We start from the raw sequence: 25,727 nt of genomic DNA on the forward strand, positions 1-25,727 counted from the left end.
ACATGTGTCAGATATTACTCTCAGCAGGGCATTCTTCATCTACTGTGCTATCAGAAACTTGAATGTTAATATTGGGCAGGTGATAGCTGATGAGATTAGTGTGTGCGCCAATACTTCAAACAACAAAGCACCACTAGGACATCCTTCTTTGATCACGCACCTTTGCAAGATAGCTGGGGTGGACACTTCTGCTCCACCTTTTGAGAGGCCAAGAAAAGCTATTGATGAGGCCTACTATAGACAGTACTGTGGAGGTGATGATGCAGCTCAGCCAGTTCCACCACGCCGTGCTCGTAGAGAGAGAGGGTCAGCACAGAGCCAGACATCTGCTGAGACACATGAAGCAGAGCCATTCCAGATGAGGGACATGTATATGTCTCTTATAGGGGCTCAGTTGCAGTCCATTCACAGAGGGCAGGTGGCTACTGCTGAGATGATTGTGGGGATGTATGATACACCTCCAGCCCACAGGTGGACTATGGATGAATTCCATAATGTGGTAGCATGGCCAGAGGAACCAGTGCATGGAGGAGGAGCAAAAGCAGCTGAAGCTTCAGCTAGAGATATGGAAGAAGATGAAGCTGATGAGGATGATGCATTTGAAGATGATGAAGATGAGGAGGAAGAGGAAGATACAGAGGACAGCTCAGATTGATGAGGAGCTGAGATAGCATTTACTGATGAATGCTATCATGTGGTTATGTTTTGTGGTTTAAGTTTTCTGAACTTATTTGTTTCTGTTTTTTAGATTAGGGTTTGATGTACTCTATTTGAAACCTGGTTTCTTGTGATGGTTTGCTATTAACTGTGATTGTGTGATAAGTAATACTGAATGATGCTTATGATTAATTGATGTTGAGATGATGTGCACATTAAAATGCTTATACAGGTGATTCACAAGCTTTGTGAACAAATGCATGATATCATGATTGTGATTGTGAAATTAAGCAGGATGTGTATGTCAAATGTGAATGAGCTTATATGTGAGATTTTGAGCTCCAGAGTTGTTATTGTTGAATGCTATTACTTTGAAAGCGTGAATGATTTTGCCCAGGTTTTCTATGAGTGAATCAATTGCTTGTTTTGCATCATATGATCAAGGCCGTTTGTTGGAAACCTTTTTATTGGCTAAATTTGTAGAAGTTAGCCCACTAAAAGAGAACACTTTGTGTTCAATCCTTTTGAACCCTTAGCCTTGAATATACACTGAAACCTTTGATTGAAAAATCTTTACCTTGAGTTAAGTAGAAAATCTTGTGTGGTATTGTTAAATATTCAAGTTTGGGGTTGTTGGGAAAACATGAAAAGCATTGAGCTAAGAGCTAAATAGTAAGAATATGCAAAGAAAAAGAAAAAAAAAGAAAAAGAAGCAAAGCTCAATGCAAAGGCAAAAGAAAGTTGGGAAAGAATAAGATGATTGTGTTGTTATGATTCTCTTAACTCAAGGATTTTGTGATTCAGAAAAACCAATTTTCTTGTTAGCCCAGCCACATTATAAGCCATAGAAAAGTCCTTGTGATGATGCATGCTTGTGAATGTTTTTGATTGTGGTAAAATGAAAGGCAAAGTTGATTCATGTAACATTGTGATAGTAGAGTGAATGAGTGATCATCACTTATACACTTGAGTGTGAGTGAAACACTTGACTTAGTGAGGAAATATCACATGAACACATGAACATCCATGCTTAATTGATTGATCATTCATGAAAATAGCATTTGTTGGAATTTAAATGACTTTGTGAACACTAAAGCATGTGCACATCTTGATTGAACTCTTGGTCATAAGTTTGAGTGAAGTTTTTACTTATCTTGAAAAGAAGATTTTTGAATGAAGTGAACCATCATATGAATTGGTTTAAAGATGGAGTTACATCTTATTTGCTTGAGGACAAGCAAAGTTTTAAGTTTGGGGTTGTGATAACAGTTGAAAAACTGTTATTTTCATGATTAAAATTGACACTAAAAGCAACCTTTACACTTAGAAACTAGCTTGAAATCATGTTTTTCCTCATGTTTTCAGAAATAAGAGAGCTGGACAGGTTTATGCTTGATTTCAGTGTTTTTGTGCAGGTTTTAAGGTGAATTTGGTGAAAGAAGTGAAGAAGGAGAGAGATGAAATCAGAAAAGACAATAAAAAGTGCAAAAGGAGAAGCCGAAGTCACCGCTCAGCGGTAAACTGCCGCTGAGCGGCACTCAGGAGCTTGCGGGAGGTCCGCTGAGGGGCAAAATGGCCGCTGAGGGGAGCAAACAAGTCACGCACTCACCGCTGAGCGGTATTTTACCGCTGAGCGGCACTTTAATGGGCTTGGACCTAATTTTTTGTAATTTACGAATGGTATTTAAGCTTTAGGGTTTCCTAGGGTTAGGTATCTCTGGCTGGAACGAAGAAAACACTCTCTCTTCCACCCCTTTGAAGGAGGATCTTGGATGCTAAGGCTTCCTCTTCACCTTTTTAGGGTTTATTCCATCAAAGAACATAACCATCATCCACTGCACCTATCATCGCACAAAAACACCATTGAGGCCTCCATTTCACTCTTCAGATATCTCCTTCATCCATTCCCAACAACCCAAACACGCCTCACGACCTTCAACAAGAGACCAATACTCTCTTTGCAGGATCCAAACCTGTAAACTGATATCCTTCATACACAATTCCATACCAATGCCATTTTCAAAAAATTTTTAACCCAAACACCCACCAAGGCTGTCCCCGTTATCACTGGCGCCGAATCTGGAGCTTCCCCAGCAACCGCGTGTGTTGGAGGTGAGTCTGGGTCTTGCGTGAAGAAGAAAAGGAGAGGAAGCAGAAACCCGTCTTCGAGCCGCGCGAGAAGAGAAGGAGCTGGCGGACTCTGCTTGGGCTGACGAGGGCTCCGGCGGCACAAGCGGTGGTCGATCTGGCAGAAACGGCAGTGTGCGCGCAGAGGTGGTGACTGTCACTAGGGTTCTTGGTCAGAGAGAAGGAGACGTTGGTCTCCTTTGAGAGGAACGACGTGAATGAGTGAATGAGAATGGGAAGGCAGAACCCCTAGGGGAATTCTAGGTTAGAAATTATCCCGGTGGGCCAAGCCCAGAACCAAACGAACGAGCGCTCGTTATCCAAACGAACGAGCGCTCGTTAACCTTAAGCCTTTATCTACTGACCGTTCAACCTTCTCACCAACGAGCGCTCGTTATCCAAACGAACGAGCGCTCGTTAACCTTAAGCCTTTCTCGACTGACCGTTCAACCTTCTCACCAACGAGCGCTCGTTATCCAAACGAACGAGCGCTCGTTAACCTTAAGCCTTTCTCGACTGACCGTTCAACCTTCTCACCAACGAGCGCTCGTTATCCAAACGAACGAGCGCTCGTTAACCTTAAGCCTTTCTCGACTGACCGTTCAACCTTCTCACCAACGAGCGCTCATTATCCAAACGAACGAGCGCTCGTTAACCTTAAGCCTTTATCTACTGACCGTTCAACTTTCTCACCAACGAGCGCTCGTTATCCAAACGAACGAGCGCTCGTTAACCTTAAGCCTTTATCTACTGACCATTCAACCTTCTCACCAACGAGCGCTCGTTATCCAAATGAACGAGCGCTCGTTAACCTTAAGCCTTTCTCGACTGACCGTTCAACCTTCTCCCCAAAGAGCGCTCAATAACTAAGCCTTTTCGACCGTTCGCTCAGCCTTCTCCCTAACGAGCGCTCGCTATCCAAACTTTTTCGACCGACCGTTTGGCAGCCTCAGCCTTCTCCCCAACGTCCGCACGATAGCCTCCGCTCTCTTCCACGGACCGCTCGTTAACCAAGCTTTTCAACTGACCGTTCGACACCTTTTTTTTTATTTTATTTTTATTTTGGAACCCCCATTTTGTTTTTTTATTTTATTATTTATTTATTTATTTGCCTTTTTATTTACCTTATTTCATTTTACCTTATTTCATTTTATTACTTTATTTTATTTGTTTCTTTTAAATATCCACTTATTTCAAAATATATATATAATAATTTTACTTATATACACATAAAAAATAAAATTTACAAAAATACGCTTTAAAAGGTTTAGCACACGTGAGACCGCTCGCGTCGTCCTTGTGCTAAGAACCCTTTTCTTATTTTTTATAAAATTTACAAAAATATGTTTTAAAGGTTAAGGACACGTGAGACCGCTCGCGTCGTCCTTGTGCTAGAAACCTTCCCTTCTTTCTTAAGTAAAAAATTACAAAAATACGTTTTAAAGGTTAAGCACACGTGAGACCGCTCGCGTCGTCCTTGTGCTAGAAACCTTCCCTTCTTTATTAGATAAAAAATTACAAAAATATGTTTTAAAGGTTAAGCACACGTGTGACCGCTCGCGTCGTCCTTGTGCTAAAAACCTTTTTCTCTCTTTTAAATAAAATTACAAAAATATGTCTTAAAGGTCGAACACTCGTGAGATCATCCGCATCGTCCTAGTGTTCAATACCTTTCTCTCTTATTTACATAATTTTAAAAAATGGTATGAGTACTCGCGTGACCGTCCGCGTCGGCCTAATGCTCATTACCTGCTTTTTCTCGAAAATATTAAAAACATAAAATCTTCAAAAATTAAAAAACATCTGGCTTTTTCAAACAACAAACAATCTTTAACCCCAAAACTACGTGATCCTCGATTCTCCATCAAAAGTGGAGATACGTAGGAGCAAGGCTAGCCCTTGTCAGGTTCACTTTCCCAAAAAAATCCAAATTTATCCATAATCATTTCCAAACAAATTTTCCCAAACAATTTTCTCAAGTAATTTTCTCAAGTAATTTTCTCAAACAATTTCTCAACAAAATTTTCATCACATTTTCAAAAAGAACTACGTAACCCTGATTTCTCATTTTGAATGAGAATACGTAGGAGCAAGGTCAATCCTTGTCGGGCCCCAAAAATTAAAAAATATATATTTTATTTATTTAGAATTTTATTTTAGGGGATAGTTAAACATTTTGAAAACCACATCATATTTGCGCATTTAGTTAAAGGTACTGCCTTAGGGCAGGCGTTGTAGGGTGCTAACACCTTCCCTACACGTAACCGACTCCCGAACCCAGAATCTGGTTTTCGTGGACCGTGTCTTATCATTTTATGGTTTTTCCGTAGTTTTCCAGAATAAACTATGGTGGCGACTCCAAATCTCTTTTTCAAAACCCGTTTCCTTTTTTGGATCGTCGTCCCGTCGCGATTCCGGTTGCGACAGATAGCGACTCCACTGGGGACTTTTTTAGAGAGTCAAGCCATTTAACTATATGCGCGAATTCAATGTGGTTTTTCTTTATGTTTTTCTTCCCTTTTTCTTTATCTATCTTTGATATTTGAATAATCGCATGTGAGTAAATTTGCCTGTTGGATATTGAACCCTAGGGTAGAAACCATGTTTATATCTGCCTGGGAATTTTTCTGGTTGTTTTGCAGGTGAGGGTTTGGGGTGTACAATTGCATTCTCCCTTCACACACACACATTATACATATCATGAGTGGGACCCTATACCCGGGTCTGAGTGCAACTTAGAAATAGAGGGGTTGTGTAGCGGTGCCACTTGGGACATACTTCCTGTTTGGCTATCGTGAGAACCCCAACTAGAGTTTGTTTTCTTCATTTGTGTCTTCACACCTAGTTGATTACTCGACTGTTGTGGAGATGCTATGAAGGGGGCCATGGCTCTAGTGACCGTTGATCTTTAGGTTCAGGGTACTGTCCTTGTGAGGTTGCATATACTTAACCTTGAACTCCAAAGCGTTGAACCTCTATTAGGGCACAAAGGGAGAAATGTATATACCTGTAACTCTCACACTGTTTGTTCTTTTTCAAAAATAATGACTTTGCATTCTCATACCATACATGCATTTTTGTTCATCATATTGTTTTACTTCACTATATTTTCATGCATCATGTTCATTCATCATTTGGTAACATGCTGGTTTTAGGGGAAATCACAGGTGTTCACTTGATCCCATACAAGATGGAAGTTGATGCAAGATCTGGTGCTACGCAACAGACCGACTCTGCCGTGTTAAGAAAGAAATCTCGCCTGAGGACTCATAGTGGAAACTTGACAGGGCTGATAAATTTAGGCAAGAGGTTAAAGACTATAAAGAGAGAAGCCTTCACAAAGAAGTATGGAAACCTGCTGGGCCTAATGGAAGTGGAGGTACAGTTGCCTGCTATCACAGCCCTAGCACAGTATTATGACTCCCCGTTGAGATGCTTCACCTTTCAAGACTTCCAACTAGCACCGACCATAGAAGAGTTTGAGCATATCCTCGGTTTACCACTGGAGGGTACCACGCCGTATCAGCACTTGGAGCATCACGCTTCTATCTCTACTATTGCCGCCATAATGAAATTACAGCCCAAGGAACTTGAAGACAGGTTGGCAACAAGGAATCAGGTACGTGGATTGACACAAGGATATTTGGAACAGTACTTGCATCATCTAGCTGACGGGGAAGACTGGGATACTTTCATGGATGTGTTAGCACTTACCTTGTATGGCGTCATGTTGTTTCCTAAGGTAGAGGACTTTGTGGATTATACCGCAATGGATGTCTTCGTGGCAAAAAAGACAAGATCAGAGAACCCTGTTACAGCAGTACTTGCAGATGTTTATGGAACCATGAGTTTTTGCCATGAGAGAAAAGGGAAAAAAATTCTTTGTTGTTTGCCGGCGCTGTATGCATGGATGACTGCACGTGTATGTAAGGGGTCAAGTGATGTCAGGTGTTCATCGGAAGATCCGTCACACCAGGGGCTTAAAGACAAAGGAGGAAATGAGTGGGCCCAATTCTTCGCTGGTTTGAATGGAGGAAAAGTAAAGTGGCGTCTTCCTTGGCTTGCGATTAAGCCCTCTATCCATCATTGTGGTAGCTTTCCCAATGTACCCCTCATAGGTACCCGGTATTGCATCAATTATAACCCTGTTTTAGTTCAAAGGCAATTCGGACATCCCATGAAGGGGGCACCTTCACCGGACTACCTCACAACGTTGTTCATCTATTATGAGGATGGACACTTCACTAAAACGTTGAGGAAAATTAGAAGTGCTTGGAAAAGCGTTGTGCGAACGGAAAAGGATCTAAGGCTGGGAGTGGTGGACAGCAAAGTTAGTTATCATACATGGATCCTGGAGAGGGTGAAGGAAGTCAAATTGCCTTTCAAGCCAATCAGTGATCAGCCGGTTAATGAAGAGCCCTCCCGAGACCTGGAGAGTGAAGAGATGAAAGAATTGAAGGTAGAGGTCGAAAAATTGAGGGAGAGGAATGCTAGGTTGGGAAAGGAATTACAAACTACGCGCAACGATTTTATTGATATGAGGAATGACAAAGAAGAAAAAGCACAGGCCTACAAAGAAATTGTCAGAAATCAGAAGGCCGAGAGAGATTATACATTCCGATTGAAGCAAGATCTCGCAGCCGCAAGCAAAGAGTTGGCCATGAGGGTGAAGGAGAAGAATGCGGCGTTAGAAGAGGGAAAACAGTGGAAGCACCTCTATGAAGAAGCCAAAAGAGATAAGCGAGAAGCCCTGAAAAGACTAAGAGAAGCACAGGTTCAGGTAGAAAAGGCGGGGCATGAGATGAAAGAGATGGCCATGTCGTTTGAGGCGGATATGAATGATGAGAGGGTCGCACCTCCCACAAAAGTTGTGCATAAAAGAATGCAGTATAGACTAGGCATTGACTCCTAGGTCGTCTCACAAGGACCAATATTGCGGTTCAATCTCAGATCACACACGGAAAAAGGGGGGTTTTGTGATTTTTTTGGTTACGGTAAAATTTAAATTAAACTGACTGAAAATTAAACACGACTGAATTAAAAACGGCGAAGTAAATTCTAAAACAGTAAAATGAAATTAACACAGTGAAAATTAAATTGGAACAGTAAAAATTCAAATAAATAAATAAAAAAAAATAGAATAGGAAATTGTTTCTCTCATCCAAAACCGTAGCCTACCTATTCACTTTCTACATTCAACCACTTTAACTCTAACACATTCCATATGAAACCAAAATGAAAATTCTATTCTAATACAAAAGTTTATGGCTTCTTCACGTGGTATCACACGGCATATTCTTCCAACAAGAATTCAATTCCATTAAAATAAAGTAATGAACATTGGAGCAACTATTAGTACCATTTTGCTTGCTTCCTCGGAGCAGTAGAGAAAAAAAAAAAAAAAAAAAAGGGCTCCACTTCCATGCACACCTTCTTAAAACCGTGACACCTACTCATCTAACTTCCATTTTTTTTTTACTCATCACCGCATGTACCATTCTTTCCCGTGACAACTCTCTTTTCCAATTTTAATCCAATGAAATATGCTTCTTCATTCATGACCACTCACTGTCCAAAAGCTTAAGTTGATGTCTATCACCGTGCAGCACTCCAATAATGCTTACTTTCTAAAAGAAATAGTGAAATGAAAGATTCCATCCAGACCATAACATTGTGCACGCTTTCAACTAAATTAAATGCACTTTTCATTCAATGCAAAATTAAACAACCATTCATCACCGAACAACACACAAAAAAAATAAATGCTTGGACAGTAGAATAAAAATAAAATGAGTCAATTTGCTTCAACCTCTAACAACAAATAAAGTGAATCCAAAAGGTGGGGAAGGGGGCCGTGTGCTCTTTCTTTCAAACCATGACAGTGTGCTTCCTTCTCTCCCTCCAAACTCTCCGAGAAACATTCAAAAGCAAAGCCAGAAAACAGAAATCTGAGAAGGTGGCGGCTGCTGTTCTGATTCAGGCCGAGGCACCCTCCAAACAAAACTCCATGCTCTTCATTCCAGCACCATTCTTTTCTTCAGCCGTAGCCTTCCATTCTCTCAACGTGCTGCTGCCAAAAAAATGAAGCTCTCTTCTCCTTTTCTTTAAAGCCAAGAAAACCAAAAAAAACTGCTCTGTGGCGGCTGGAACTCTGCTTCTTTTTTTACTGTAGTCGCTGGACCTTTCCGTGTGCGTAACCCTTCTTTCGTGCTCTTTAATTTCTCTTTGCACCTCCTGGACCTCTCAAGTTGCTGGATGCACCCGCTGCTTGCTGGACCAAGAACTTTTTTTTCTCACCGTCACACCACTTTTATGCTAGCTGCTGGAAAATGAAAGAAGATGGGGTTGGCCTGCTGCCGTGTGCACCTCCCAGCGTACGTATGATTCAATGTGGGCTGCTGTACCAATTCAAAGCTGCTGGACCAACTTTTCTTTTGCCACCACATGCTGCTTCACGCGTGTTGCTGCTGCTGGCTTCTTGAATTTGCTGGACGTCACTCCCCTCTTCAATGCATACACCACTCCCATGTGCATCAAAAATTTAAACCCACACCTCTCTTTCATTTTATTTTAAAATATATTTGATGTGGTATTTCTTTTCACCTCCAAATGTCTCAAATTATATTTCCAAAAATTTCCCTACAATTAATAATGCAAATAATTAGCTCAAATAATTCAAATTAATTAAAATTTGAATTTCCGATCAAATTAAGCACAATTAAGAAAAATGGGAAAATACTGGATATTTAAGCACAATTCCCTGATTAAATTCGGTACAATAAGCTAAGTGAAATTGAGAAAATATTGACTCATCAAAATAGACCACACTTAGTCTTTTGCACTCCTGGGCAAAATCAAGACGAAAACCAGGGAACTACTCAAACATCAGGGAGGTGACACAGACTCGACAGACAGACAACAAAGACTCCAAAACAGGAACAAAAACAGAATTACACAGTTCTCCAGGAATCTGGACCAAGAAAGGAAGTAGACAATATCCAACACAGAATCAATCAGAGAAAGCAGATACTCATGAAATCATCCAAGCAATTCAAGACATGGCAAAATGATTAATCAGCTCAAGAGGTGAATCAAAAACAACAGAACCTCACAGATGCACACAATCAGTGTTTCTCTCAAGTGTTTAAGGTAAATCAATGTCACTCAATGCACTCAAGAAAGCAATCACAAACAGACTTGGCAAGCCTCTAATATCAACACTCAAGCACATACGCATGTTCAAATCAAAAGGTCTTTTCATGGTTGTAATGGGGCCAAGGACAAGGGAGGATATATCTGGATAAGAAACTACAAACCATAAGGAACAGAGGAGCAATGGGGAACAAGTGTAAACACATTCAAACACACCCACAACCTCTAATTCCATCCTCTTCTTGACTCCATTATTCACAAATTTTTTTTTTTATTTTTCTCATTTTTCTCTACTTTTTTTTTTCATCCTATCTCTTTTCTTTTCCCTCTTTTCAAAACAAAATTGTAAAAGACAAGATACACATATATTTACCAAAACAAAACAAGAAGAGGAACCAACTAGCCAACTCATCAGAATCCCCAAGGAGACCACACTTGTTCCCAAAACACTTCCAAAGCTCCAAAATTCCCTAAGGTTAAGGTAATCATGGTTTTTCACTTAGGGCTAGTGTATGAGCATTCAAAACAAAGAAATGGGGGAAAGTATAGGCTCAAAAAGGGTTTTCAAAGGATTAGAGCAAGGTAAGCTTATTTGGCTAGAGAGGCTCAAGAACAAAAATGCCTTTATCACTTCCAAACATGCATATCAATCAAGAATTTTCAACAAGAGTCAAGCCAAGGCATATGTGCAAGCAATCAAGAGACATATCACACACAAGAAAGAACATCAAGTGGCTCAAATCTCACACAGGGTAATTGTCACAATCAATTCAACCTCTCAAACATCATAATCATCTTCCAAGCAAATAAAAGCAAGGAATCCAACATCTCAGAGTATCAATGAAGTGAAGGAAAACTGACAACCTAACCACAATCCAGAATTTACGAAAAGCATGCAAAACTGTACACAAGACACAACAAAAACTACCTAGAAAAGAAAAAAAAAATTAACACGGAAAACAAAAACTAACAAAGAAAAATCAGAATCTCCCCCAATAGACCACACTTAAACCACACAGTGTCCTCAATGTGTCATAAGCATAAGATCAGAAATCAGAACAATCAACACATCATAGACAAGTGCAATAAAAGTAGGAAAAGGAGGAGAAGAGAGAAAGAAAACTCCCCTGATCATGGTGGCAGTTGCCAATTTTGGACTTGCAGGGAGATGTCTTCCACCGTTGGATCCAGCCAGGAAGTTTTGAGGAAAAATTGCTTCATCCTCCATATTTGATCAAGCAGGGAAATGTCTTCCACAGCTGGATCTAAGAAGATGTGATTGTTGATGAGCGGGTTCAGCTGGTGCCTATTGATGTTGAAACTAGTGTGTATGTAAGCACCTTTTCCTTCCACTGTGGGTGCATGTTGGTCAAATTCATGTGTACCTCCTGCAACATGGTTAGTGCAATGTGGCTCCAAAGAAATGACATGCAGAGGTATAACACCCAATCCCAATTTATCAGACTGAACCTCAGATACATCCTCAGAACATGAATCAATTTCAAAATCACAAGCAATATCAACTACAGACTCATATTCATGTTCAATGCATGGAGAATAAACATTCGGATGCGACAGCAAAAATTGGTTCTCATCATGCATAGAGGGGAAATTAAAATCAGACTCAACAACAATACAATCATCAGCATACCTCTCAACCACATAATCATCAACATAATCAAATTGAGGTATGCTTACCTCCTCTTCCTTGAAGATTGCTAAAGTGTGGGAAGATGAAGGTGGTCTACCTGGTTCAGGGTTACTGCTTATTTCTGCCTGCTCCTCAAAATACTCATCACTCTCCTCAGGTGCAAGAGTAGGGACATAGGATGATGGGAAAGTAGATGGCACAATAGTAAGTTCATGACTCTTCTCCCCATCTTCTATGTTGATGCCACTATCATCATCATCTGGAATCTGAACAGTCTGAAATGGTAACTCTGAATCTTGAGACTGTTCCTTAGTGAGTTGAGTGGCCATCTGCCCTATCTGATCAGTCATACTCTGAATGGCAGCTCCTATTTCTTGCTGGAACTGCATGTTCTCTTGCCGAAACTGAAGGTTTTGCATGGTCATCTGCTCCAACAACTCCTTCAATGTAGGCTCAGAAGTAGAAGGCTGAGGAGCTATTTCGGCAGGAGCACTATACTGCTGACTCTCGTATTGCTGGACTGGTGGAGGCATAAAAGTACTCTGGAATGGTGGTTCTTGATATTGATGCTGTGGAGCATCATACCATCCCAAGGTAGGGTTATTCCATCCAAGACCGTTGCTGTAAGCATATTGCACAGGGGAAAATTTGCTCAGAAACTGATGCTCAAGATATCCCCAATCGGTAACGGATCTCAGAGGAAGAGAGTCTTTCCAATCCTTAGCTGCTCCTTGTAATGAATGCGGAAATGCGCTCAAGAAAATGTAATCAAGAGGGACATCTGGAGGCTTCATTGAAGAGCACATGATGTGGAGCTCCTCCAAATGTCTGTGTGGGCATTCTCCTGCAAAACCATGAAACTTAGGCAGCAAATGTATCAGTCCAGGGGTGAGATCGCAATGAAGATCATCCTCTTTAAGTGAAACCGGCTCACAAAGAGCACTCTCAGAAATTAGAGGATGAGTCATATTGTTCTCAACATAGAAATCAGCAGAATATGAATTACAATCAGAGTAACATGCAGAAGGAGAATCATAATCAGAGGCACTAGCAAAACAAGCAGTGTTCACGAAATCAAAATAGGTAGACATGGAAAAAGAAGAATACTAAAAATCACGAAACAAATTAAACACAACACATTTATACATGCAACACGCACACACAAAACAAAACATCACATTACATCACATCACATCACAAGATAAAACACAACACACACAAACACAACAAAAAGACCTAAGACTGAACCGTTGGTCCCCGGCAACGGCGCCATTTTGATGAGAGGGTCGCACCTCCCAACAAAAGTTGTGCATAAAAGAATGCAGTATAGTGCTAGGAAGTGACTCCTAGGTCGTCTCTCAAGGACCAAATTGTGGTTCAGTCTCAGATCAAACACGTAGTGGGGGGGTTTTGTGATTTTTTTTTTTATGAATGCAAGTGAACTAAATCAAAACAGGAACCTAAACACGGATGTAAACACAGGATTAAAATAGTTGATCACTTAAGCTAACATCATAACTAAAATATCACAACCAAGAAAAAGAGAGAACATTAAAATGAAAAATGCTTAAACCAAATTAAAAGTGCAACATTGAGCTAAACAATTAAATGCAAACTGAGAATTGAAACACCAATTTTAAAACTGGATGTGTCAGCTCCAAATTAAATCACCCTTGTCCTCTAAAACTCTTTCACCGTGGCCTCCTCCATCAAAATTGATTTCTCCTCTTCCTTTAATCAATGCTTCTAACCTTTAAACAAAAAAAAAAAAATTCAATTCCCCTACTGCTGAAACAAAAAGAAACCGAGAGCTAGTGCCATGTGGGTGGAACCGAAATGTGACACCACTCCCCTGCTCCACTTTCCCGTGCACACCTTGCCCTTCTTCCCATCTCCACGTGCTTTTCTCTACTGTGGCTGCTGTCGACGTGTGTCCCCTCTTTCACGTCCAGCACCGTGTTTATCCTAAGAAAGAAAAATGAAAGCTTTCATGCTCCCAGCTGGCTACCCCCATCATCATCTGTAACCCTCCTTTTCTCTCCATTAAATCCCGCAAACTCCTTTTGTAAAAGCAAACAAAATAACGCTAAAAATCCATTCTCCCGCAGCTTGACCGTAGCTTTTAAAATAAAGAAAATGAGTTCCTTTTCCCCAATGAAATCACGTGCACACACTCCAGTTCTATGAAAAATCTTTTTTTTTTCTCTTAAGCAAATGAAAGTTGTACTTCTTCCAGTGAAATCAACATTTTCAAAATAATATCACCATGTGCACAAGAAAAATACAATGACAGTGAGTTATCAAAGAAAGTGTGCTTCTCAATTTCATCCAAAATCCTGTAACAGCAAGCTACCCATTTCTACAAATTAACAGATGCTTAAAGAAAAACTCCCATGAAGGTGGCGGCTGGTCCTCCCTCTCTTTCTACTGTGGCGGCCACTGGAACTCATTAAGCCTTATGCCCTCCCTCCATTCTCCATCCTCGACCTACATATTTTTTAAACCCCTTCCAAAAACCATCCCCTTAGGTGGAAACTACGATTTTCCTTTTAAGCACACGTGTGCCCTTGCTGCTGTGCACGTTGACGCTGGACCGTGTGTGCCTCCCAAGCTGCTGGAAGCATGAAGCCCGCCTGGAGAATTACCATCCGCACACCCTTTTTCATTTTCTTTTTGGAGTTGCTTCCGCGTGTTGCCTCCTGGACCAGGCCAAGTGCTTTTTCTTTTTTGTTTATCAATTGAATAATAAAAAGCTGATGTGAAATGAAAAACATGGGGAATAAAATCTGCACATCTCTTCTCCACGTGGGCCGTGCTGAAGATGTTGGGCGCGTGAAGGTTGAATGTTAATTCAATAATTGCTTCCAATTGAAGGCCTGCTGGACGCGTTGCTTCTGCTTTTGCCACCACATGCTGCTGCTTCCTTCCGTGTTGCTTTCTTTCTTCCAGCACCCCCTATTCAAAGCCTGCTGGGAAAATGAAGCGTGGACGTGTGAATTGGCTGGAAAAATGAGGATGTGGGCCGCCTGCGTGGACGTGTGGACCGTGTTGGACCACTTCCGTGTGCACTTCCAAGCAGCTGGACCAGGCCAAGTGATTTAACACTTCTTTCACGTGCGCCATCTCTATGTGCACCCCCATTCTTCATCTCATTTTACCTACAAGTGTCCCAAATTATATTTCCAAAAATTTCCCTACAATTAATAATGCAAATAATTAGCTCAAATAATTCAAATTAATTAAAATTTGAATTTCCGATCAAATTAAGCACAATTAAGAAAAATGGGAAAATACTGGACATTTAAGCACAATTCCCTGATTAAATTCGGTACAATAAGCTAAGTGAAATTGGGAAAATATTGACTCATCAGTTGCCTTAAGCTCCTGTGCTAAAAAAACTAATTATTAGGAATGCTAGGAATTGTATGAACTCGTAATTAGGGAGAAGCCTTCTTGAAAGGTAATTTAGAGAGTGGCATTAACAATGATGACTTGAATGTTGAATTCCTAAAATATATGAGAGTGGATAAGATGAAATTGACCCCCAACAACATATTCATAAATATATTTCATTGAAAGTGCTTGTCTTTTGGTTTTGCCATTGATCAAAACCTCATGCATACATGTTTATTTTCGTCTTTTGCATAGTAAAATCCAATTATTTTGTTCTTAAGTCTTAGCGAATCAACAAATCATATAACTAAACTAGGCCGTGAGTCCTTTGGGAGAACGATACTTGGTCTTACCGAGTTTATTACTTGACACGATTCGGTCATACTTGCCGATTGTTCAACAAGTTTGTGACATCATATTTTGGTGATCATAAATTTGTACATCATGTATGCAGGAGGCAATTCGAATTAGGAGCAAGATAACTACAGAACCTCTTCTTGAAGGTTTAGACGAGACTAGACGGAGGAGAAGAATCCGAACATCTAGAGAACTTTTCCCTCGTCCGGAAACTCTGTTACAATCATCACCACAAGGTTCTGTTCATAGCACAGAAAATATGGAGAACAACAATGTCAGAAGAACTCTTGCTGATTACACCAATATAGCTGGACTTCAGCACTTTAACAGTATAGCTAGACCTAGAGTCAATGCAGCTAATATGAAGGTCAAACCAGCACTGATCCAACTGGTGAAAAGCAACCAATTCAATGGGTTATCTCATGAAAGCCCATATGAGCACCTCACTACATTCAATGAGATTTGCAATACAGTGAAGATTAATGGGGTGCCAGATGAAGCGATCAAACTTAGCTTGTTTCCTTTTTCATTGGGAGGCAATGCTAAACTTTGGTTGAATTCTTTCCCAGAAGGAAGTTTCACAGAGTGGGAAGTAGTGGTAACAAAGTTTTTAAACAAGTACTTTCCACAATCAAAGGTGACAAAAGGCAAGCAAGAGATTTCTTCATTTAGGCAAGGCATGGAAGAATCACTGGGGCATGCATGGGATAGATACAAAAGTTTGCTAAGAAAAACACCCACGCATGGCTTTGAAGAACAGGAAGTAGTCTTAACTTTCCTTGGAGGGCTTGGTTCACAAACCAAGATGATGCTTGATGCCTCAGCAGGAGGCAATATTAAATGGAAAACTCTAGAGGAAGCCACAGAAATTATAGAAAACATGGCTACTAGTGATAATGAGCTGCACAGTGAGAGAGGAGCTCCTATGCAAAAAGGAGTTCTCCAATTACAGACACATGATGCCCTGCTAGCTCAAAATAAAATTCTAACTCAACAGCTGGAGACTCTTACTAAAACTCTTGCACAATTACCCAAAGAGTTAAAGACTGTTGCACAGGTTCAACCACAGATGTGTGAATTATGTGGTGGTGACCATATAAATGGTCAATGCGCCTTTCCAGTGGAAGCTTTAGAGGATGTTAATTTCATGGCCAATCAATTTCCACACCGTCAAGGGAACTATAATCAAGGGTGGAAACCACACCCAAGCATTGGTCAAGGGAAAACTGGACAATCAGGGCCATTTCATAAGCAGCAGCAACAACCCACCTTATGGCAGCAGATATCTATGCTTAATGAAAGTTCCATGAGGATGGAGGAAACTCTTAACAATTTCATATAGAAAACTGAGTCTACCCAAAAGAGCACTGAAGCTGCTATCAAAAATTTGGAAACTCAGATGGGGCAGATCACCAAGCAGGTGGAAGAAAGGCCAAATAGAAATTTTGGGGCTAATACTGAGGTTAACCCCAGAGAAGAGTGCAAGGTGGTAGAGAGTGTTGATGATGAGATAGTTGAGTTAGATATAGAAGAGAGAAGAGAAATAGAGAGCAAAAGCACTTTTCCTTTTCCAACACATCAAGGGAAACAACTGGATTTCTCTGAATTATTCAAAATGGTGGATAATGATACACCTTGGGAGCAGATTCTACAACAAATCAGAGTTTACTCGAAATCTGATGAAAACATCTCTACAAAGAAAAGACGTAGAGATGATGAGGTAAAGGAGTGTATAACTGTTAAAAAAGAGCCATTCCCTCCTAAAGCAACAGATCCAGGAAGCTTTTCTATCCCTTGTACCATAGGGAAGAAAAGGGTTAAGAAAGCTCTTCTTGATTTAGGTTCAAGTGTTAACTTGATACCTTACTCTTTACTAGAGCAAATTGGCAATGTTAATGTGAAACCTGTAAAGGTTAATCTAGTAATGGTCGATGGATCTTCAAAGGAGCCATGTGGGATTGCAGAGGACATTATAGTTTGTGTTGGCAAACTTCAGTTCTTGGTAGACTTTGTGGTGATGAAGATGGAGACAGAGAAGATACCTATCATACTTGGAAGACCGTTTATGAAAACGGCCAGAGCTATCATTGATGTAAATGAAGGTATAGTGGTGCTCCAGGATCGAGAGGAGAGAGTGGTTGTAGACGTCTTTAAAGATGAGACGCAAACACATGAGGAAGAAGCTAGTTATAAAGCTGCATTTCAAGATGCACACATGACTAGTCATAAAGATGAAGATTCCAAGGTTGCAGGTAACCATTGTTTGTTGTTTCAGGTGAAAAAGGAAGAAAAGATTGGAGGAGGAGGAGAAATTCCTGATGACTGGGAGAAAAGAAGACCCCAACTTTGTGCACCTATGAGAATCAAAAACAAGTTGTGGGTTGTGAAAGGCTTTAAAGAGAAGGAGATGATAGAGATCGAATCTCCACATCTTAGAAGAATCAAAACAGTTCACAGGAAACAGCTGAGGAGTTGGTGGGATAACAACATCAACTATGAAGGAACTTGAGCTTTACTGGGTCAAGCTAATGACGTTAAAAGAGCGCTTGCTGGGAGGCAACCCAGTTGAATTTAGAACTTTTAAATTCTCTTTTGGTTTGTAATTTTTAAATCTGTTGAACATTATTGTGTAAATATTTTGCTGGACATAGCATCTACTGAAGGATCCTAGTTGGATATAGCATCTACTAAAGGATGCTAAGTTTGTAACACCTACTGATGGGTGTTGGTGGATTTTGGGTCAGGCTCGTGACGTTAAACAAGCGCTACCTGGAAGGCAACCCAGTTGATTAATTGTTTTTGTTTGTTTTATTTTAGTTGCATAATAGGGTTTGCATAAGTATTTTAAACATTGAATTGCAGGGAACTAGTGAGGGGCATGTCTAGGAGGCACGTAGGTTAAGAAAAGAAGGAGAAGAGCACATCATGAAAGTGCCGCTGAGCGGCAACTTACCGCTGAGCGGTACTCTCGCAGATGGGCTTTAGTTTCCCCTCAGCGGGACTCGAGCCCATTAGGGTATTTTTATACCCTAAGCTGCGGATATGCTCATTCTTTCAGGCTCTTCTCTGCACAAACACTCCCACATACCTTGTCCAAGGTTTCCACATCTTTTCACTCCTCCCTCTTTAGAAAATCTCCCTTCCACTCACTTGCTCACTAGTTTTCCATCTAAGTTTGGGGTTGGGAGATAGCATCATTTAAGGGGCTGATTTCTTCATTGTGGTTTACTAATGCTTAACAATATATCTTTTGGTTTTGTGAATTATGTTTGATGCAGGGATGGCCTCCTCATCGGGCAAAAAGAATCAAGACTATAAGATCCAAGAGGAAGATGAAGATACAGAGGATAACTCAGATTGATGAGGAGCTGAGATAGCATTTACTGATGAATGCTATCATATGCTTATGCTTTTATTGGTTTAAGTTTTCTGAACTTATTTGTTTTTGTTTTTAGATTAGGGTTTGATGTACTCTATTGAACACCTGGTTTGTTATGATGGTTTGCTAATAACTGTGATTGTTTGATAAGTAATGCTTGATGATGCTTATTGATTGATTGATGTTGAGATGATTAAAATGCTTATACAGGTGATTCACAAGCTTTGTGAACAAATGCATGATATTATGATTGTGATTGTGAGATTAAGCAGGATGTTATATGTGGAATGTGAATGAGCTTATATGTGAGGTTTTGAGCTCCAGAGTTGTTATTGTTAAATGCTATTACTTTGAAAGCATGAATGACTTTGCCCAGGTTTTCTACGATTGAATCAATTGCTTGTTTTGCATCATATGATCAAGGCCGTCTGTTGGAACCCTTTTTATTGGCCAAATTCATAAAGTTAGCCCACTAAAAGAGAACACTTTGTGTTCTATCCTTTGAACCCTTAGCCTTGAACATAAATTGATGGAAGCTTATCCATGCTTGAATGACCTGGCCTTGCAGACAAAACGGATGCAGCGGATGAAAAACAGTATTGGTGCAGTGGATAAAAAACAGCAGAGTGGATGCAGTGGCAACTGAGTGAGATTGATTGATGGTTGGTGTATTTGAGTGGAATAAGTATGTGTGGGAACCTCACAGCTCAGAAGGCCTTCCTACAATGGAAGGAAGCTAGAGGAAAGGGAAGAGAAAGTAGAGAGAATTAGTGACTCAAGAGCAATAGGGCTGGTAGTGAATTTCAGCAGCAATTTACTAAGCTCAAAAGTAACCCAATACAAAGAAAAGGCCCTCTTATTTATAGGTGAAGAGGAGCCTAAATTCTGTTTGTAATTCCCTCCTAAAATTCAAATTATTCAGATTTTGATCAAGCAAAATCCATGCCTCATTCCAGCTCATCCAGCAAGGTGTGTGCTTCCTTCCAAATCAGCCAACATTCACGTGGAAAATGCTGGTGCATGCCGTAAGCACCTCCTTTGCTTTTTGGCTCCTTTGCTTGGTTCTTTCTTGGATGGCTCAATCATATTCTCCAAGATTTATTAATTCCTACAAAACAAAATATAAGTGCTTTAGTTAAGAGAAGAAGGATTTTTATAAGTAACCTTCCATAGAAGTAAAATGTTAGATGATCCTTCTTCTTCTTGAATCTTCCTAGCCATTGCTCTAGTAAGAGGTCCAATGTGATTTCTTGATGGTTTTCCATCAGACCCTCCCTCTTGAAAAAGATCTGTCCTCAGATCTGCTTCATCCTGTTGATCATCTCCTGTGAAAGGAATTAAATCGCAGATGTTAAAAGTAGGACTGACAACATAACTTTCAGGAAGGTCTAATATGTATGCATTATCATTTATCTTTTCGACCACCTTGAATGGACCATCTCCTCTTGGACTAAGTTTGGATTTCCTTTGAGAGGGAAATCTTTCCTTTCTCAAATGAAGCCAAACTAGGTCTCCTTTTTCAAAAACTATTTTCTTTCTCCCTTTGTTGTTGTATTCTGCATATTTTTGAGTTTGTTTTTCAATTTGGATTTTAACTTTCTCATGTAACTTCTTGATAAACTCCGCTTTAGAAGCACCTTCTTTATGAAGAAAAGAAGATGATTCTGGAAGAGGTAGTAAATCAAGAGGTGTGATAGGGTTAAAACCATAAACAACCTCAAAAGGAGAAAGATTAGTAGTCTTGTGGACTACTCTATTATAAGCAAATTCAATATGAGGTAGATGTTCATCCCAAGATTTGTTATTTCCTCTTAATATTACCCTTAATAATGTAGATAAAGATCTATTTACTACTTCAGTTTGCCCATCAGTTTATGGGTGACATGTAGTAGAAAATAGAAGTTTAGTTCCAAGCTTTTCCCATAAAGTTTTCCAAAAATGGCTTAGAAACTTCACATCTCTATCAGACACTATAGTTTTGGGTAAGCCATGCAATCTCACTATTTCTTTAAAGAAGAGTCTAGAGATATAGCTAACATCATCTACTTTGTGGCAGGGTATAAAATGAGCCATTTTACTAAAACGATCTACTACCACAAATATAGAATCATACCCCCTTTGAGTTCTTGGCAATCCTAAGACAAAGTCCATGCTTATGTCCTCCCAAGGGGTATTAGCTATAGGAAGAGGTGTATAGAGTCCATGAGGCATAATTTTGGACTTAGCTTGTAAACAAGCTATACATTTAGAACAATGCCTTTGAACATCTATTCTCATGTGTGGCCAATAAAATTTACTTTTCAAAATGTTTAGAGTTTTATCAACTCCATGATGGCCCATGAGTCCTCCTCCATGACTCTCTTTGATAAGAAGTTTTCTAATGGATCCTTGGGGTATACAAAGTTTTCCTTTATTAAAAAGATACCCCTCAGAAAGATAGAATCCATCAAAAGGCTTCTTAAGACATGATGAATAAGTGGATGCAAATGTTTCATCATTTTCATATAACTCTTTTATGTCATCAAATCCTAATATTTGAGATCCTAGGGTTACTAATAATGCATGTCTTCTAGATAAAGCATCCGCAACAACATTAGTACTCCCCTTTTTGTGTTTGATGACATAGGGAAATTGCTCAAGATATTCCACCCACTTTGCATGTCTTTTGTTTAGCTTTGCTTGCCCTTTAATGTACTTGAGAGATTCATGGTCAGTGTGTATGATGAATTCTCTAGTTACCAAGTAATGCTCCCAAGTTTTCAAAGCTCTAATGAGGGCATACAACTCTTTGTCATAGGTAGGATAGTTTAAGGTAGGCCCCCTAAGTTTTTCACTAAAGTAAGCTACGGGATGTCCTCCTTGTATTAAAACAGCTCCTATTCCTACTCCAGATGCATCACATTCTAGTTCAAAGGCTTTGGAAAAATCAGGCAAAACTAGAATAGGTGCATGTGTTAGCTTGTGTTTTAAAGTCTCAAAAGACAACTCTTGCTTATCTCCCCAAATAAAAGGCATATCTTTCTTGACTAGCTCATTTAAAGGAGCAGCTATGGTGGAGAAATCTTTCACAAATCTCCTATAAAAACTTGCTAACCCATGAAAACTTCTCACCTCTCCTACATTTTTAGGGATTGGCCATTCTTGTATAGCCTTGATCTTCTCTGGATCAACATGTACACCTTCTTTTCCCACTTTGAATCCAAGGAAAATCACACTTTCTTGACAAAAAGTACATTTGTCAAAGTTGGCAAAGAGATGATGTTCTCTAAGAAGAAGCAAGACTTTTCTGACATGGTTAAGGTGTTCTTGAAGGCCTTGACTATAGATTAAGATATCATCAAAGTAGACCACTACAAATCTGCCTATGCATTCCCTAAGCACATGATTCATTAATCTCATGAATGTACTTGGAGCATTGGTTAAACCAAAGGGCATGACTAACCATTCATACAAACCAAACTTGGTCTTGAAAGCAGTTTTCCATTCATCTCCTTCATGAATTCTTATTTGATGGTATCCACTTTTAAGATCAATTTTGGTGAAGAGATTTGCTCCATGTAATTCATCCAACATGTCATCTAGCCTAGGAATGGGATGCCTATACTTGACAGTTATGTTGTTGATGGCCCTACAATCTGTACACATTCTCCAAGACCCATCCTTTTTAGGGACCAACAACACAGGCACAGCACAGGGACTTAAACTCTTTTGGATCCACCCTTTGTTCAACAAGTCATTAACTTGTTTCTCTATTTCTTTTGTTTCCATAGGGTTGGTTCTATAGGCTGGCCTATTGGGTAGGCTTGCCCCAGGCACCAAATCTATTTGATGTTCTATTCCCCTCAAAGGTGGTAATCCACTTGGTACCTCTTTGGGAAATATATCATCAAATTCCTTTAAAAGTTTTTGCAACCCCTTTGGTAGAGAACCAAGTTCATGAGTGATTGAAACAAATGCCTCTTTGCAATAAAGAAGGAAATGAGGTTGTCCAAGAAAAAGATTTTTGGAAATATTCAAGGTTTGAGGTTGGACAACTTCATGGGCTGAGGCATGGGTTACCAAATTCTTTTTTTCTTTCTTATTTTCTTTTTTCTTTTCTCCATCCAACTTCTTTTTAAGAATTATTTGGTCCTCTCTTACTTGTGAAGGTGTAAGAGGACACAAAATAATTTTCTTTCCCTTGTGTTGAATGATGATTTTGTTGGTGACTCCATCATGTAAGGCTTGTTTATCATATTGCCAAGGTCTTCCAAGTAATATGTGCCCAGCTTCCATTGGTACTATATCACAAACAATTTGATCTTCATATTTGCCAATGGAAATAGGTACACTTACTTGTTCTTTAACTACTATTCCATCATCCTCTTTGATCCATTGAAGTTTGTAAGGTTTAGGATGAGGAGTAGTGGTTAAACCAAGCTTCTCTACCATTCTAGAACTACAACAGTTGCAACAAGAGCCACTATCCACTATCATTGAACATGTCTTTTCTAAAACTTTGCATCTTGTGTGGAATAGGTTCTCTCTTTGTGACTGTTCTAATTCTACATGTTTACTTTCTAGGAGTCTCCTTACCATAAGTAAGTCACCATCACAAGGTAAAGCTTCTTCTTCTTCAGAAGTGGATGTTTCAGACTCACTATATGAAGAACCCTCACTTTCACTCTCATGTTCAAGGATGTAAGTTGACCTTCTATTGCGGCACTCAGATGCATAGTGCCCTTTTTCCCCACATCTAAAGCACTTAGTCTCCTTACTCTTATGATCTTTTGAAGGTTCTTTGACTTTTTCTTTTCCTCTCTCTCTCTCTCTGTCTTCATATCTTGGCTTGGTTTGACTACCCTCCCTCTTATACTCTTTCTTATGGTAAGAACTATGAGGGTAATCTTTCTTGGTGGAGCTTTTCCTCTTTAGTTGTTGCTCAACCCTCACACAAAGTTGGACTAACTCATTGAGATCATTGTAGGGTATAAGTTCAACCCTATCTCTTATGTCATAGTTGAGTCCACTTTGAAACCTAGCAATTGTTATCCTAGGTTCTTCTCTTATCCCAGCTCTCAACATGAGTAACTCCATTTTTTGTCTATATTCCTCAACACTCATGTTCCTTTGTTGGAGTTTATGGAGTTTATCCATTATCTCTCTATCATAGTAGGCTGGTACATGCCTCCTCCTCAAGGCAGCTCTCATTTCATTCCAATACCTAATGGGAGGTAAGTGTCTTAGCCTATGGTCCTTGACTAAGGCTGTCCACCAAATTAAGGCATAACCTTGAAAGCTTAGAGAAGCCATGGTGACTCTCCTTTCATCATCTATTTGGTGGCACTCAAACAATTGTTCAACTTTCATTTCCCACTCTAGGTATTCTTCTACATCATCTTTTCCATGGAAGGAAGGAAGATCAATCTTAGGCTCTCTTGGGTAATGCTCTCTAACTCTATGTTGTCTTCTAGGAGGCATTTGGTAGTGGTCATCATTGTGATGACTACTATTTTGTTCAATTTCACTTGGAGAAGATGATGATTCTTCTCTTCTCCTATGGGAAGACCTCTCTTTCTTTTTATCTTGATTAATCAAAAGTTGACTAATCATATCTTTGAGCTCAATAATCTCTTTATCCCTTTGTTCAAATCTTTGCTCAAATTCTTCCCTTAAAGACATTTCACTATTGGGTTTCAAACTTCCTTGCACACTTGATTGACTCATTCTTGTCAAAGGAAAAGGTTTTCACAAAGTTTTCAAAATATTTGACAAGTAATGAGTGAAAAGATTTTCACAAGCTTTCTTTGTTTTTGGTGAAAAATTTCTAAAGAGATTCTAGAGACAAAAGATGTTTCTAAGTAGCTCCCAGGAAGAAGAGGTGAGTCACAAATGGACAAGCTTAGAAACCAAGTTCTTCCTTAGCCAGAGTGATGAGAGGGTCGCACCTCCCAACAAAAGTTGTGCATAAAAGAATGCAGTATAGACTAGGAAGTGACTCCTAGGTCGTCTCTCAAGGACCAATTGTGGTTCGAGTCTCAGATCACACACATAGTGGGGGGTGAAGAGTTTTGTGAATGCAGATGAACTAAATTAAAATTGAAAATTAAATACAACCAAACATAATTGAAAACATTGAAATAAATGCAGAAAGCATGAAGTACAAATGACCGAAGGTTCTACATTGAGAACGAACAGTCTCTAAAGGAAGTGAGGAAATTGAAAATACGGGAATATAAAGAAGCCGAACAGAATAGACAACATTAAAGTGAATGAAAACAGTAAACTGAAACACTTAAAACCCCTTGGAATAAAGCGAAATACAAAAGTGCATGAATCCATCTCAATGCAACGAGTAAGCTAAATATCAAAAGCAGTTCATCAGGGACATGACACCAAGAAAATGCGTTTGAACAGTTAACTTAAATAAGTGAATAAGCTGCTGTAAAATAAAATTCGTGTTGCACCGTCTTTCCATCCGAGGCCTTGACATATTCAACTAATTAAATGAGCTCCTTCTAAAAGAAAATGAACGTCCCACATATGCTTCTCCTAGACGTCCATCCCGAGGCTGTACCTTTCTCCATGCCAAGTAATCACCTCATGGAACACTCTTCCAGCACCTAATCACCGTAATGCTTTTTAAAAGAAAGCAACATCCAATGTGCCTCCTCTGCTTCAAATTGAAATCAGCGCATTCCATTCTTTAAAAACAATTAAAAAAAATGAATTCTCTTACTAATGATGTTGGACGTGACAGCCACAAATTCGCTCCTTTCCATGAATCAGCGTGACAAGCAAAGTTGAGTTGTCTGCTTCTCTTCAATGTGCTTCTGCTTCCAACTTTAAAACGACAACCAAACCAATTAAATGTGCAGCTGTGTGCTTAATCTCATTAACGTGTTGTTGCCCCTCTTTCTTTCAAACACGCCATCCCTTTTCTAAGAAAGAAAAATGAAAGCTTTCGTGCTGCTGGAAATAAACTTAAGGAAACACATATATGCGTCTGGTAGTAAACGAATGCACAATGCA

The 25,727-nt window shown here is 39.7% G+C and overlaps 1 protein-coding gene across 1 annotated transcript; it reads right to left on the bottom strand.

The window, feature by feature from the left end:
- Window positions 1-13,575: 13,575 nt before the first annotated feature.
- Window positions 13,576-25,398, bottom strand: LOC148192884 (uncharacterized). The gene is made up of 6 exons (XM_088099301.1): window positions 25,327-25,398; window positions 22,767-24,272; window positions 22,458-22,700; window positions 20,808-22,376; window positions 20,085-20,456; window positions 13,576-13,647 (listed from the first exon to the last, which is right to left on the bottom strand). The coding sequence occupies exons 1-6, from the start codon at window positions 25,396-25,398 to the stop codon at window positions 13,576-13,578; spliced, it is 3,834 nt and encodes a 1,277-aa protein (XP_087955427.1).
- Between the last annotated feature and the right edge of the window lie 329 nt (window positions 25,399-25,727).

This window comes from Vigna umbellata, chromosome 9, assembly GCF_029865625.1.
Source record: "Vigna umbellata cultivar VRB3 chromosome 9, Vumbellata_1.0, whole genome shotgun sequence".
NCBI lineage: Eukaryota > Viridiplantae > Streptophyta > Magnoliopsida > Fabales > Fabaceae > Vigna > Vigna umbellata.